Source organism: Pezoporus occidentalis, unplaced genomic scaffold, assembly GCF_034315485.1.
Source record: "Pezoporus occidentalis ecotype Australia unplaced genomic scaffold, CSIRO_AGI_Poc_V1 ctg17, whole genome shotgun sequence".
Classification (NCBI taxonomy): Eukaryota; Metazoa; Chordata; class Aves; order Psittaciformes; family Psittacidae; genus Pezoporus; species Pezoporus occidentalis.
The window spans coordinates 5962037-5976350 of NW_026913531.1; the positions used below are offsets into that span (position 1 = coordinate 5962037).

Below are 14314 nucleotides of genomic sequence, written 5' to 3' on the forward strand. Positions count from 1 at the left end.
GTAAGATGAATCCCTATTGGCTTAATGTTCATCTGAGCACAAACTAGCATTTAGCATGAAAAGTGTTTCTAAAGGAGGGAACAGTGAGACTCATGTTTTGTACTTGGTGCTGAGCAAACAAATGCACCAGCCTACAGAGCATGAATTACAACTGCTCGTTTTGGAACCTGGCAAGGAAATGTCAGTGGTCTGAAAGCAGCATATACCAGGAACTAGGGAATACAGAGCGAATTGTTTATCGTGAGGGGGATGAGGTGGGCAAAAATGAAGTTCCAGCTCCTGAGTCTTTTCTTTTGGGCAAGCGCTACCATTTGAGCTATGAAAGTCAGGCAGTTCCTACAACCACCTCCCCACACTCTGCTGCCTGGGCTGCTTTCCTAGCCATGGTTGGTCACTCCTCCTCCCCAGGCCAAAGCTTCCTTCACAGCTGGGGCTGGTTCTGAGTCAGGAGCCAGCTGTACTATATTTCTTGTAAATTTCGATTGGATATTAGGAAGAAGTTCTTCCGTGTGAGGTTGGTGAGGCACTGGCACAGGTTGCCCAGAGAAGCTGTGGCTGCCCCATCCCTGGCAGCGTTCAAGGCCAGGCTGGACAGGGCTTTGAGCAACCTGGTCTAGTGGAAGATGCCCCTGCCTGTGGCACAGGGGTTAGAACTGGATGAGCTTTAAAGGTCCCTTCCAACCCAAACCATTCTATGAAACGGTCTCCTAGATAATAAAATAGTCCTCCACTCCCAGTTTTCTCTCTGTGGTAGTTGGAATTTCTGGGGATGTGTTTGATCTGCAACGTGATCAGTACAGTAAGACGGTGACACAAGTTTAGCAATCACTTTGTGAGATGTGGTTGATATCCTGTAAAAAATGGTTCTCAGATTCTGCACACAGACAGGTTTATGTAAAATATATAAACATTTGTCCAAGTTGTTACAGATTGCATAAATACGGCATTTTTACTGTTGCATTTACAGATGTGCATGTACAATGATGTGCAAATAATCACAATTTGATTACAATCTTTGAAAGGTACTTGAACCTTGCATCTGAGTAACGCTATGAATGAAAAATGCCCACCAAAGAATTTAAATATATAACATGGTTTAAATTCATAACAAATTTCAACGTCTTCTCAGTAAAACTTTCACACATTTAAAATAGTTTGTATTCATTTTATTTGTATATGTCAAAATACAATTTTTTTTTCCAAAATAGTGGGTTTTGCAACTAGTTTCATGCAGATACAAGGTCTGCTCAGTACTACCAATAAAATCAATATAGCACAGTAGCCATTCATTTTTTAGATATAAAGAATAAATAACCTAAATATAAAACACTAAAATATTAGAAACACTTATTTAATCATTCACAGGCACCCAAACTTTACCAAATATAATCCAGAATATGCCTAACTGTCTTGTAACAGAACTCAATATGTTGCAGCCATTCAATTATTTATTTTATGTTAGCGTAAGACAATGGAAGTCCCTATAGTTCAGACCCACCTCTCATACAGATCAATTACAATAAGATATCTCAAACTATCTGTGTACCTTTAAAATCAAGAATCCTGAGCTTGGTAGTAAGAGCATAACCTTACATCTTCAAAAAACCAATCAACAGAGAGGACATCATGTCTTTCTTACCAAAACATATCCCAGTCCTGAAAAACTACCCCCCGCCCCCCCAAGTCGGCAGTAGAACACAATGACCTTTTTAAATGAAGGGGTACAAATTCACATTTAATATAGTATACAATATAATCAATAATACAATAGCTACTACAAGCTTTACAATGTACAATCTGTTTTAATGGCTGATCTGCTCAGTGGTTTTAGGCAATAAACTATGTGCCGATAGGATGTCATAGTTTGAATGGTTTAGTGAAAATATAAAAGCTGTTTCTAACAAAAGCGATCTTCATTTAAGTACTTTCTTTGTTTTTAAAGGCCACTGAAATGTATAAAATGGTCTGACTTGATGGTGTTACCAAATTGGATGCCTTCTCACATGGCAGCAACAGTGCATATAAACATTAATGTGAGTGTAATGGGTTATGTTTCTCAGATGATTTAGTACATTACTTTGGCTAGCACAACAGTTTTGGACAGCACTCAGATAAATACAGGTATGTGAAATGTAGTGAAGCAGTTATATTTATGCAATTTTTTATTATGGTGAACACTATCAAATTAAAAAAATGGGAGGAAGAGATAATAAAGTATTTTATATAGTTTAGACCTTTTGTAATGATAGGGCTCCATACAATGTACAATGTCTAAATTCTTTATACCATAAAAATTAATGAACTTTGTTAAACACACTATTCTGGAGTAGCCTAATTTGCATTAACAGACATTTGCAATAGGGAAATATATTCAAGCATGCCACGTGGTGGTCTGAAAAATCAAACCAGTACACATTTATATATACAGCATCACTCAGTACCTGCTCAAATGAATGTGACGATTACAGGATCTAACATCTTTCACTACAAACTTTTTTTTTTTAATTATTTTTTTAATTTTATTTTTAAAGTGACCAATAAAGGCAGAAAACAGGACTCTTAAAATATTTCTAGTTTCAACTGACTTTTAAAGCATTTTGTTTAGGAAATAAATGCATATTGCACAAACAGTGAAAGCAAATGTTCCACCAAGCATCTCTGTTCCAGGTGGTTGGACAATACATCTCTAGGTAGCTACACAAATATGTAATTTAAAAGGGTGTGTGGTCTCTGCAAATGGTAAAGCTGTGAAAACACTGTACAAGAAAATCTGGTACATGAATAATTAGAAGGGAAAAAAAAAACAACCCTTAAGGTTTGAAGAAAAACTGAGTATAGAAAAAACCTGGGAATTGTGGCACAACAAAAACATTGAGTAACTGTCTTCTGTGAGAGCTGAAAGCTGTTGTTGATGTAAAAGTGTTTATGTACAACTAAGGCTTACTGGTTAAATATCTGAGGCGTATCTGGCCTTGAACACTTTCCTTATTACGCTGTAGCTGTAAACAAGATTTCTCAGTCATTTCATCTTCTCAGCAGCTGCATTTTAACAGAAACAATGATCTTGATACAAAAAAACACACAGGTAAGAGGGCGTTTGGCAGGATATCTGAAAAATGACAGTCTCCAAGGGATCTTCCCACACTTCCAGTGACTGCCATACTATGGTCCACTGGAGTTACTAGTAATGTGCAATACCGATACTTGCTGCTGTAGTAAACCCTTTATTTGGAAAGTTTGCTTATAACTCTGATCAAGGCCCCATTTTCATCTTTTAGCCTCTGGTTGTCTGCCTTCAGGTCTGGTAGCATCTGTAAGAAATGAAACATGACGGTTATTTGCTATTATACCCCAAGTAAAAGCAGACAAGTCCTGGGCATAAGAATCTTCATTCAGCTTAAGCATCTTGGCAGTTCTCCCCCTTTGTATCAGCAGTTCAGAAAAACTGCACTTTTTGGCATGGTACAGTTAAGAGTTATAGATTAGGACGTTTCATTTGCTTGGACTAGATGCACTGAAACTTGGTGGTGCAGATGACAAGCCTCCAACAAAAGCATTTACAGTAGCATGAAGAAAGTAGTGTTACAGTAGCATTACAGTAGTGTAATTAGACACCTCAAATTTCAGTGCAAACCAAAAAGAAATGTTAATTACCAACAGTTTAAAGAGGCTTGTCTATGCTGCACTTGCATAGTTTCATAAAAACATGCTGTGGCTAAGCGTATCTACCACTGTGCTTGTGGATGACTTCACCTATATCAGATACAGTGTGATTCAGCTTGTTAGCTCATAGCATTAATCTTCCAACCACTTCCAAACTCATGTTGAAGCACACATCCTGTAATTTCAGCTCATATCCCTGAATAGCATATTTCACGCAAGATCAGATCATTGAAAGAGATCACTGAAACATCAGGCTGCATACTCAGGCATTCAACAAGTTAGGAGATGGCAAGTTAAGGTTGCCACAGGAGATGGGTGACACACAAGCACAGAAGCTGGAAGGCAGAAGCCAAGTGAGGTGAGAGCTGGACAGGATCAGACAGGAAAGAAGGACAAGTCAGTGCACAGAGGTTTGTACTGGGAGAATTTAACTTGTCAGAGAAACCAGCAGTAATCTCAGCAGTTCTCTGTATCTACATTCACACACTGATAACAAACCACCCATAATACTCAGGGCTAAATTACGTGTATGTTTTCTAGCAGGTTTACACAGGAGGTAACAGCCTATTCCTGCACAGTGGTTATTCAGTAACCTGAAGTGCAATTGCATGCAAGAGGTCTAAGTCCAGCTAGTGACCTATGTAACAACTCCTACAAATTTTTTCATGAAGAAATTTTCTTGCCACTAGTTTCGTTTTCATTTGATTCAAGCAAAATTATACTTTCAACCCCATTATATTCTGAATATTGTTATGGAACAGAAAGAACTGAGAGGTTTAAAAATGCAGGGATTAACCGTGCATTATACTAGAGGCTTCATTTTCACATCTCCTCTGGAGGATTCCTGTCCACACTCAGGTCAGCAGACAGCAGACCCTGTCATAGAGTGAAACATGATGATGCACTGAAGATGACCAAGGTATAGGATTTATAGTTTATTTACCTGAAAATACCAAAGTACATGAAAGGAAGACAACACGAGATCATAAGAGGAAAAAAGGTGGTCTCCACAACTGGAGTAAGTAAAAATCATTCTGCTAACCTGGATTTCAACTCTGCTCTGGTGAAGCTCAGGGCAAGACACCTAAACTGAGCTCTCCACAGAGTCAGAGGGAAGCTTCCACTATAGTCAAGTGAGAACTATGCTTTGAATGGAAAGTGCTGGAAAATCCTGATTACTTTCAAAACCCACGTCAGGGTGTTTGGAATTGGGCAACACAAATAATTGTTTGGCTATTTTCAAGTATTATCTATGTTAAAGTTTTTAAGCTGTAAAAACCAACAGCTGTTGTCCGAGATACATGTGCTAGGGGTCATATCCAGATAACAGGTGTGTGTACCACACATTTGTGCATACACCTCTAATAACAGGATAAACCTGGGGTGGTTCTATGATGTGTACCTGCAAACAATGAGATAGCCATTTGTTCAGGCAAAGCAATCTAAACCTTCCCTTCATCCTTTTCATTCTGTTCCAGACGTCACACTAAAGATCCTGCGTGAAATCATAACGGCATTCATCTAGGAAGCAAGGGGCTCTAGTTTTGGTCTTGTTAAATGGGTATCTCATCAGTGTTGTTATGTATGCTTCCCAGTGAAACCTCAAAGTAATTCCAGGAATGTCACAGTCCTCCTTCAACCAACTGACTAACGAGCTGCAGCCCAAAATGCTTAGTGACATACAAGAAGACCCACAGAGTGGTGTATTTGCTGGTGAACTAGTTTAATAAAAGAGGTGCTGTTCAAATGCAGGGTTTTAATATAATCCAGTACCATTACATGTCTTCAAATCTCAGTAGATACATTTTAATCCTGATTAAACTAGTAGGTAGAATAGGTATTAAAAAAATATTTTCTCTTTTGTTGTGAGTCTGCTAAAGAATAGGGGAAGACTGGTGGGAGACAAAAGCAGTTATGAGTAATAGGAGATTGAGAACCGTAAGTATTTTAGGTTACTTGAGTTTATCCTTCCTGGTCAATCTATACTAATCCCCACATACCTTGAACGTAGCAAAAGACATTTATACAGTCCTCTTGGAGCAGTGCATTTCTATGGTATTCTGACTCCTCATGAGGTGACATACACCCTTCATGTGCAGAGGGCAGGAAAAAAGTTTTGCAGTATGTTCAGTAAAAATAGTTATATACTGTACTTAACAGTCTGAATTCCAATTTGCTTCTCACTAAAATAGAAAAGTATCTTCCTGTGATGAGATTCTTGAAGGAGACTACAAATGCGCTCTTTTGCCTATCTGTATTATGTATGACTAGCTAGCAACTTTGCAGTGCTTTTGTTAAACAAATAACTATTCAATAATCATATATGGAGCCAACCCAACTCTGTACAGTAAGAATAATATCTGTGTTTGCTGGAGGATTTAGCAGTTTTTACATACAAAACAGCTTTGTAAATTAAGATTACAAAAAGATACCTGCTCAGATGCATCAGGCACACTGCTATGGTTAAACTACCATCATAACGTCAAACCTCCCTGCTGCGTTTCCATTGTGTTTCTTTTGCTAGCCAGCCTCCTCAAGCTCCGTAATGATCTGCCATTGAAAACTCCCCCTACAGAAAGGAATACTGAACAGTTTTCTACGGGTTAACACCCTGAACTGGCTTACCATGGTTAAAAGAATGCCAGTGCTAGCAAAAATAGATGGTATGGGATGTGTGGCTGTGGACAGCAGTCATTATTAGCTCAGCTGTGTTGAAAACCCACATTGTTAGCTGAAGCTGGTGTAAAATGGGCTGCCCTAAAGGGACAGCTCTCCCTCCTCATGCAGCAGTGTGTGCCTGCTACTTTCTGCATGTTAGTTTAGTGATTCAACAACTCTGGGGTGAAGTGGATCCAGTCATATAAGGTATAAAGGGATTTGTTTTCAGCCAGGTCAGTGAACCAAAGGGTTAACACAAGGGAATGTTGAGGAATGCAGGGCCTGGACCAGCAGCAACCTTTCTATCCACATCCTATTGTTTAGATCAGCTCCAGGAAGACACAAAGCCAAAGGATAAACCTCTTAATTTCATGCCTCTTGCTGGGGAACACCTGAGATCAGACACTGAGCAGAATGAAAAAATGTATACTCTTTGCCTTGCTTCTAAGTGGGAAGAGGGCAAGCGAGGGGAAGCAGTTTAGCAAGAGTCAGTGCAGAAGTGACTGCACATGTTAAAACGTGTTTCACCTATACATCTTAAACTTAATTTTGCTTACACATCTTACAAGCTCACTGAAACCCCCACCCTATTCAGCTGTTATATAAGAGGAGGAAGAAAGGCATATAGATTTGGTATGGAATGAAACTACATTTTGTTCCTCACAGAAGTTTTGAATCTTCAGCAGGTTTCTGAAACAGTCAGGGACTGACTTGAGTGTATCCCAGTGCAAATTCAAATCCTTTGAATTACTGCCAAGGTTTTAACATGTCAAAGGTTTCCTGGATCATTGCCAATTCATCTTCAAGTGAGCAGGGAAAGCTTCAGTGCTAGCAAGGACAACACCACGCCATATCCACACATCTGTGACACCTCTAGTTGGTACACCAGACACCATGCTTTAGCCACGCTTCCATAACCGAGCAGCAGTTAAGGCAGTTTCTGGCACACAAGTGTTAATAGTAAAATTCTACCCAAGCACAAACTGAATGTCAACACCTGCCTGGCTACACAAAGGAGCAGGAAGAAATTACAAGTCCAAAGAGCGCAGCTGCCTATGGGACCCTGACAGCTTGGCAACCACTCGGGTCAAGGCCCTATTCTCAATCACCAGTCGCTCATTTAGGTGTCTCAAAGATTGAATCTGCTTTATTTGTTGCAGGTTCTGCAGGAATCAAAGAAATAGGAGTGAAAACGAGGAAAAAAAAAACCACCCCACATTTATGTATGTTTTAAAAGAACTAGAGATGAGCAGAACTGAAAGAAAACTTGTAAGAGACAGTCCTGTTTAAAGTAGATAAGTCCCTGTGAAAGGAAAGTATCAAACAAGTGGCACATTCTTGAAAAGCAATCTAAGAACGAGCCGTGATTAGTCACAGCTTTCCAAAACAGTGCAGGATACATTAACAATGAAAGCTATTCCTGGAATTCTTTACTTAACATCCTAATTGCACAAACGAAATCTCCTATTCAAAAGTCTGTAAATAATGACACTTTTAACGTATACTTTTACACAGAAAAGTATTTAAACTTTAATTCAAAACTTTCACATATTGCTTATTTAAAAAAGAAAAAAAAAAAGCAATGCATTTGCATCCTCTATTTTTCTAGGCAGCCCAACCTCCCTAACAGGAATTTACAGGTTGATGATAGAAGCTCACATGCTGTCTTCCACTCTTGGACACAATTATTTTCCTCTGCCACAGTTTGCTTTCTACGTATTTCACTTCTAAAGACCCGTCAGGAACCACAGACATTGCATCTTCCCTTATAGCAAACAATCTTGGTCTGAACCCAAGGCAGCTAGAGGCATTGCGGTTGCCTTCTGCTTACATCTGCAGCTACAATTACTTTAACAAAACTATGCACGCATTTTAACAAAAAGTATTTGGAAGTTAATGCCAATTCCAAGCACCAGAGGGAGCTCAAAATTGAGCTTGAAAGGAAACTTTTTATCAAGCAGTGACAAATAACAAATGTCAAACCAACGATACTTATTAAAAATTTCAGCGTGCAAATATGTTTCCTACTTCATCATGCTGCACTAGTTTCCTAGTCATACTTTAATTCTATCAGTTTGGCTGGCCCTGTCCAATATTATATCCAAAGACATAATACAAAAAAAACCCTGCCAAATTTCATCACTTTCTTAATCTTACCAGAGGATTTAACACTGATAAACCAGGAAACTAAAAAAAAATCCATGACTGGTTTTAAAAAAAAACAAAAAAAAACCAAAACAAAAATGTATACTAAAAATATATATATTTTCCTTCTGAGATTCAGTTTATATACAGTTAAAAAAAAAAAAACAGAATTCAGTGAATGTAGTAAATATTGCTTGTCAGCATCTGAAACCTATCTCCTGCTTTTTCTTAACTAAAACCTGATTATTATTAACCCTAAAAAGGAAAGCTTTTGATATTGGCGACATGCTGTATAACACATAATTTAAAGAGCACAAGATAAGATTTGAAGAAAGATTTAATGCATAAATATCTATGGAATTATATGCTATCATTATTTTTAAGTGAATAAAGTAGAGGGTATCACAGCAAAATCATGGATTGCAATTCCATCTTTATTAGATCAAGCTGTGTTCAACTCCAACCATCTCTGAATGTTTCTTGTTAGCCAATAATACATTAATGAACTGTAAGTCTCAGTGCTTTCTTAGAGATCCTACATGTATGACTGCTTATGCCAGGCTTTGTTCAAGCTATGACATGAGTGATTCTGAAACGCAATTATAACTTAGTTATTTTCTAAAGAAATTATAGAGACCACTAATACTGCCAGACTACATATTGCACTGACATGTTATTAATAGTTTAACATGTTAATAATTTACTTACTTTCAGTTCCTCTTCCATTTCAGATATCCTTCTTTCTAGAGCTCTTCTTTCCTAAATTGAAAGATGTGTGTTAAGACTGAACACCACAATTTTTTAAAAACTACTGCTTGTAAATACTGTGTTAACAGTGAAATACTTCAAGTTTCAAAGATCATACAATCAAAAGCATAGTGTGGACAGGAAATTTGTGATGGCAGTGATCTACAGAAATTTTCTCAATATGGAATTTTAGTATCAGAGGAGGAAGAGATATACATCAAGTCCTACAAAACATACCCCTTCCTTTACACAAATTTAGATAGGTTGTAAGTACCGTTTATTTAGATTTATTTTTCGTAAGCTAGGCTTCTGTAATAACTTAGGATACAAGAAATGCAGAAAATGATCAGAAACAAAGAATATTAAAAGAAACAAGCACAAAAGCAGAAGCTTTTCAAGACAAGCAAATCTAGTTGAAACATCTGTCTCAGATCAGTGGGATGTGTCTACACTTTATAAAATGCAATGTAGTGTAGATACACCCAAGTTTACATTAAAGGGGTTCAGCTGAGTACCAAAGTAGCTACCTAAGACCACCTGCTTCTTCAGTAAATGTTTCCTGAATATTTTCTGCGTTTCTAGTATGGTTTTATTTCCCCCTTCTTTTTTTTTTCTTTTAACCTGAGAAGCAGGAGGAATTATCCTCTGTAGCGAACTTCAGGTTGTTTGGATTACACTGATTACAGTCCCCAAGCAAGCTTATTGAAAGGTAGCTTAGGGTTTTCTACACTATGATGTGGTCTGCATTGCAGCCACACTACCATATTTCTAAATGATGTTATTGAGTTTAAACATGATTTTCAACACATCTGATGGACGAATAGCTAATGAAATAGACTTCAGGGCTTTATAGCTTGATTGCTTGCTGTCCTGTGTCAGACAATGCAGTGTGTCTTGTTTAAAGCAGCTGCAGTTATCAGTACTCTACATTCAGATCTTTCTAAAGTGTGAAAGGCAAAAGCAACAGATTATTGCAAAGTGGACATATGCATCTGCATACAACGGTGTTATGCAAACAGCAAGCAGCATTGACTGAGGTGTGTAAAACTTTGGTTAGATCATACCGCCCAGTAGATACTGACTCTTGCCGGTCACCTTTCAGATATAAATCATTTGAGTTCAGTTTAATCATAGTGCAGTTATTCCCCACCATTTTCCCATTTTAGCAAACAACTTTAAAGGTTTATCAAAGTAATAGGTTACTGCAGTTGTTAATATACTTAATATACTTAACTCCTTCAAGTTAAGACTTGTCCTATAACGATACTGATGGATAGTAATGTGCATAGTAAGTACCAGTGAGTTAACTGCAGTAAGCGACTAACAAAAACCCCACACCATCTTACATCAGAATTGTATCAGTTACCTACTAGCTTTGTAGAATAACAAATGTGTTCTTATATTAAGCAGTATTTGACAAGTCCTAAGATTACCAAGAGACAAATCATCAAATAAATTTCAACATTTCATATGTTTAGAAATCATTAGTCCTTTTGATGCATTTGCTTAACTACCATGTTGAGCTTGTCTAAGAACAACTAGTTGCATAAAAGCCAATCAAGTAAAATCCTTATTTCATTAACTTTATATAATTCACTTTATTTAAAAGAAAAATTTAAGTGGACTGGTGTAGATGTAAGATTTTTTGCAAAAAGTATTGTTCTGATTTGTTTAACTGGTTTGAGGAATGCCAACATGATACCACACTGCAGTTTCACTGGGAAGATTTACCAGGATCATTTGATTAGTCCCTGGACTCACAGAGTTTGCAATTTATGCAGTCTAGAATTTTATGATATACTTCAACAACTCTATAAGGTATGCCAAGGAACATCTGCAATCCTCAACATGAAAAAAAAAAAAGCATGCTAGTCTCTCAGCTTATAAAATACAATAGCTCGTTTGTATTTCTTAAAGTAGCTAAGAGCCATGGGTTTGATGCAGTGAGAATGTGGTACAGGGATATACATAGGTGAAAAATCAACACCAGAGTTATAAAATTATTAAGAAGTAAACCCAGATATTAAGAAGTAAACCCAGAAGTAAACCCAATATATTTCTATATTCAGTGCTATATAAAAAAAATACCTTTCCATAGCCCAAATTCCCAGCTGATGAATTCTAAATTTAGGGGATGCTTGTTAAAGGCACCTACAATTCTGAATTCTGATCCAGTCAGAAACCTGGCAGTTTGAGTTTTATTGTCACATCATAGGAACTTCTGCTTTTAATGTACTTTTCAGGTTGTTAATGAAACCTTTTTGTCTACGTATTGCTAGGACCTTGCATCTGTGATTGAGTCTATACCCCCTTCCCTTGGAAGTCACCCCTTTCTGGTGAACAGTACCCAAATCACACCATGGATATCCACTTCTGAAGGCTTAACTCAAATGAAATTCAACGCTAGTATTTTCTATATGTTATTACTTATTCTAGGCTTAATAAATGTTCCCAATTAATTAATATTCCCATTAAGCTTATTTCTGGAGATCAGCTGTTGATGACTAGCAGCTGAGAATCCTGCTTCAGTCACTTTCAAAGGGAAAAAGTAACTCCAGATTTTAACAAGGGAATTCAGAAATAAATTCCCGTTTTAAAGTCTTGTCTGAAAGGAAGTTTAAATTTATAAATACAAGTAAAAATCTCCTAAATCTGCTGTAAAACATGTTTTCAGCCATATGGCATTATCACTAAGTTCATGTTTTAAACTGCAGTACTGAGTGCTCTGCAGTATGGAACCTATATAGTAATGAACACAGCTACATCTATGAAACAATTAAATGTCCACTTGTGTGGCCACAATAGCAAGCAAGAAACCAATTAAAGCTGCTGATGAAACTTTCTACTGATGAAATCAGTATCTACAGCAGGATGCCAACATATCTAGGAGAAATAGGTGCTAAAAGGCTGCTGCAATTATCTGGAGAGATTATTAAGATAAAGTTAATGAAACTTCAGGAATTGCCTGAGAGTATTTCTACATCTCCATGTGCTCCTATAAAATCCTACCAAGTGCCTGTTTATACACCAGACAGGTTTGTAGAAGTAAAAATCATTTTCTTAACCTCAAATACTGGAAAGTAAACATAAAAAGCTAGTGAATGTGAAGTTTACCAGGGATAAATAAATGTATACCATATCACTTATCACTGTCAAAGTCCCATTTACACATCTAAAGTGTCACTCCAGGATCAGGAGAGAAAAGAACATGTGGCCAGCACCATGAAGGAAGCCAGGACCACAATAAAACCAATGTAGTTTGCTTTACATTGCTGTAGAACTACACTTCTAAGATGGATTTGAAACTGCCATGAAAATACAGCCTAAAGTTATCATGTGTCTAACTTCTGAAATAGTTCTTGTAGTCTATCCCACATACAAATTTATTACATGGCTCCTTTCCCATTCAATTTAGGGCTGTTTCTGATCCTGATGCCCACCTCTTCCCACACTGCTTACTCATTTTTCCCTCCTTCACCAGTATTACATTCCCTCTGGAAAAAGTTACCGTATAGGGAAAGAGACAGATTATGATTAATTTTATATCCTTAGCAGGTTTAAGGTCTCATGTCTGTGAGGTGAAACAGCTACTTTCTTACCAACAATAACTAGTAGAACACCATGTATGCTCCTGGAAAGCTCTGAGGAAATTAAAGTCTCCAAATCTTGGAAATGGCTTAGAACATGAGACACACCGAATCTGCTTAACCCTCTGGAATGCCAACATTGTTTTGGATGAGATGGAACAGATCCCTGGAGGGCAGCAGGGTTTGGAGCCTGGTTATCATGAACCAACACATAATCTGAAGTCAATTCTTATAAGTAATCTGATCTCACAATATCTCACATTCAGTGCCACTTGGAAACCTAGAATCTCCAAATCGTCTAAAAAATGCAAGTTATGAGAGAGGCTTCTGCTCCCATTAAAATATATCCAAGCCAGGGGTTGCAAAACAAACTAAAACAAAGTCTCAAGTGGAGTACTTAAGAGAACTTTGGCAGAAACTCACCCTTTTCTCCATTTCCAAAAGTGACCTGTCAGCAAATCTTTCTTGTCTCTGAAACACAAAATTAATGAAGACATTGATATTTAACCAACATAGAACTGAAGAAAAAACGATTCAACTGGACATTTTAGTATTCTGTTCAAAGTATGTTTTGAAAAGTATTTTCAGGGAAGTTAACACTGAAATAAAGGATAATGAACTGGATTTATCACGCACTTCCTCTGTGACCATCCCTATGTAATTTAATCACTACACAGCCTTTGGCAAATAAGGGTAATATAGTATTTCTACCTAAAAGCATTACAAAACAAACAACTTTTTAATGTAATTCACTGGTATTTACATGGTACACATGGAAGACACTTACATACAGGAAAATTCCGGCAAATAGACTAGGAAACACTCTTTCTACAGCAATTTAAGAAGAATTAAACTTTTATGTATGCATTTGCTATTACTGTATTCAGCACTGTTATCTGACAGCAGTTATCTGCAACTGGAGTGCACTATTTGCTCTTCAGTTCTAAGATAAAGCTATCTAACTAGCCAGGAAGAACTTGCAGGTTATGCCAATCTGCCAGCAGGTTTATGAATTAAATCAATCAATCCTGACTGACAGTTGGAATATAAGCTTAACAGTGTAGAAAGTGTATATCCCAACCCAGCAAAGAAGCCCCAGATACATGCTGGCAAGAATCACTACTACTTAAATAGGTAGCAGGCAGTCTCACACATTTTGTTAATAGCTAAAGACCAGAATCCTGCACATATTTCTCGTTAGAAACAGAGAGGTACTCTTCTTCACTCCCATTTTTGGATAAGAAACAAAGCTGATGTCTAGTACAAAGCAGCCTGTAGCCTGGGGTGCTTCTAGTTTGCTGTCCAATTTGTCAGTTAAGTACATGCTTTTTTTGTTTCATACAAACCTGAGTGGTCTTCTCCAACTGCAGCTTAAGATCTGTAAGTTCCATATTGGTATCATGTAACTGTGCTTTCAGTTTTTCATTTTCAGCTAGAATCTGTTCATAAAGCTAAGAGAAAATATGCATTAAAAAAAAATACCAAATACTCATTCAGTGAGATTAGCTGAAAAA

The 14314-nt window shown here is 37.3% G+C and overlaps 1 protein-coding gene across 9 annotated transcripts in view; it reads right to left on the reverse strand.

The window, feature by feature from the left end:
- Nucleotides 1–1151: 1151 nt before the first annotated feature.
- PPP1R12A (protein phosphatase 1 regulatory subunit 12A) overlaps nt 1152–14314 on the reverse strand; it is a 117518-nt gene continuing 104355 nt past the window's right edge. For 2 of the 9 annotated variants that reach the window (XM_062613832.1, XM_062613827.1), the window contains 5 exons: nt 14147–14251; nt 13224–13271; nt 10278–10308; nt 9175–9225; nt 1152–3311 (listed from right to left, as the gene is read on the reverse strand). In XM_062613832.1, the coding sequence (XP_062469816.1) occupies nt 9194–9225; nt 10278–10308; nt 13224–13271; nt 14147–14251 (216 nt within the window). In that variant the 3' untranslated portion in view covers nt 1152–3311; nt 9175–9193. Of the gene's footprint in view, nt 3312–7050; nt 7485–9174; nt 9226–10277; nt 10309–13223; nt 13272–14146; nt 14252–14314 lie in introns of those variants that run through there. The other 7 variants (XM_062613829.1, XM_062613825.1, XM_062613831.1 and 4 more) reach the window with 5 other exon arrangements.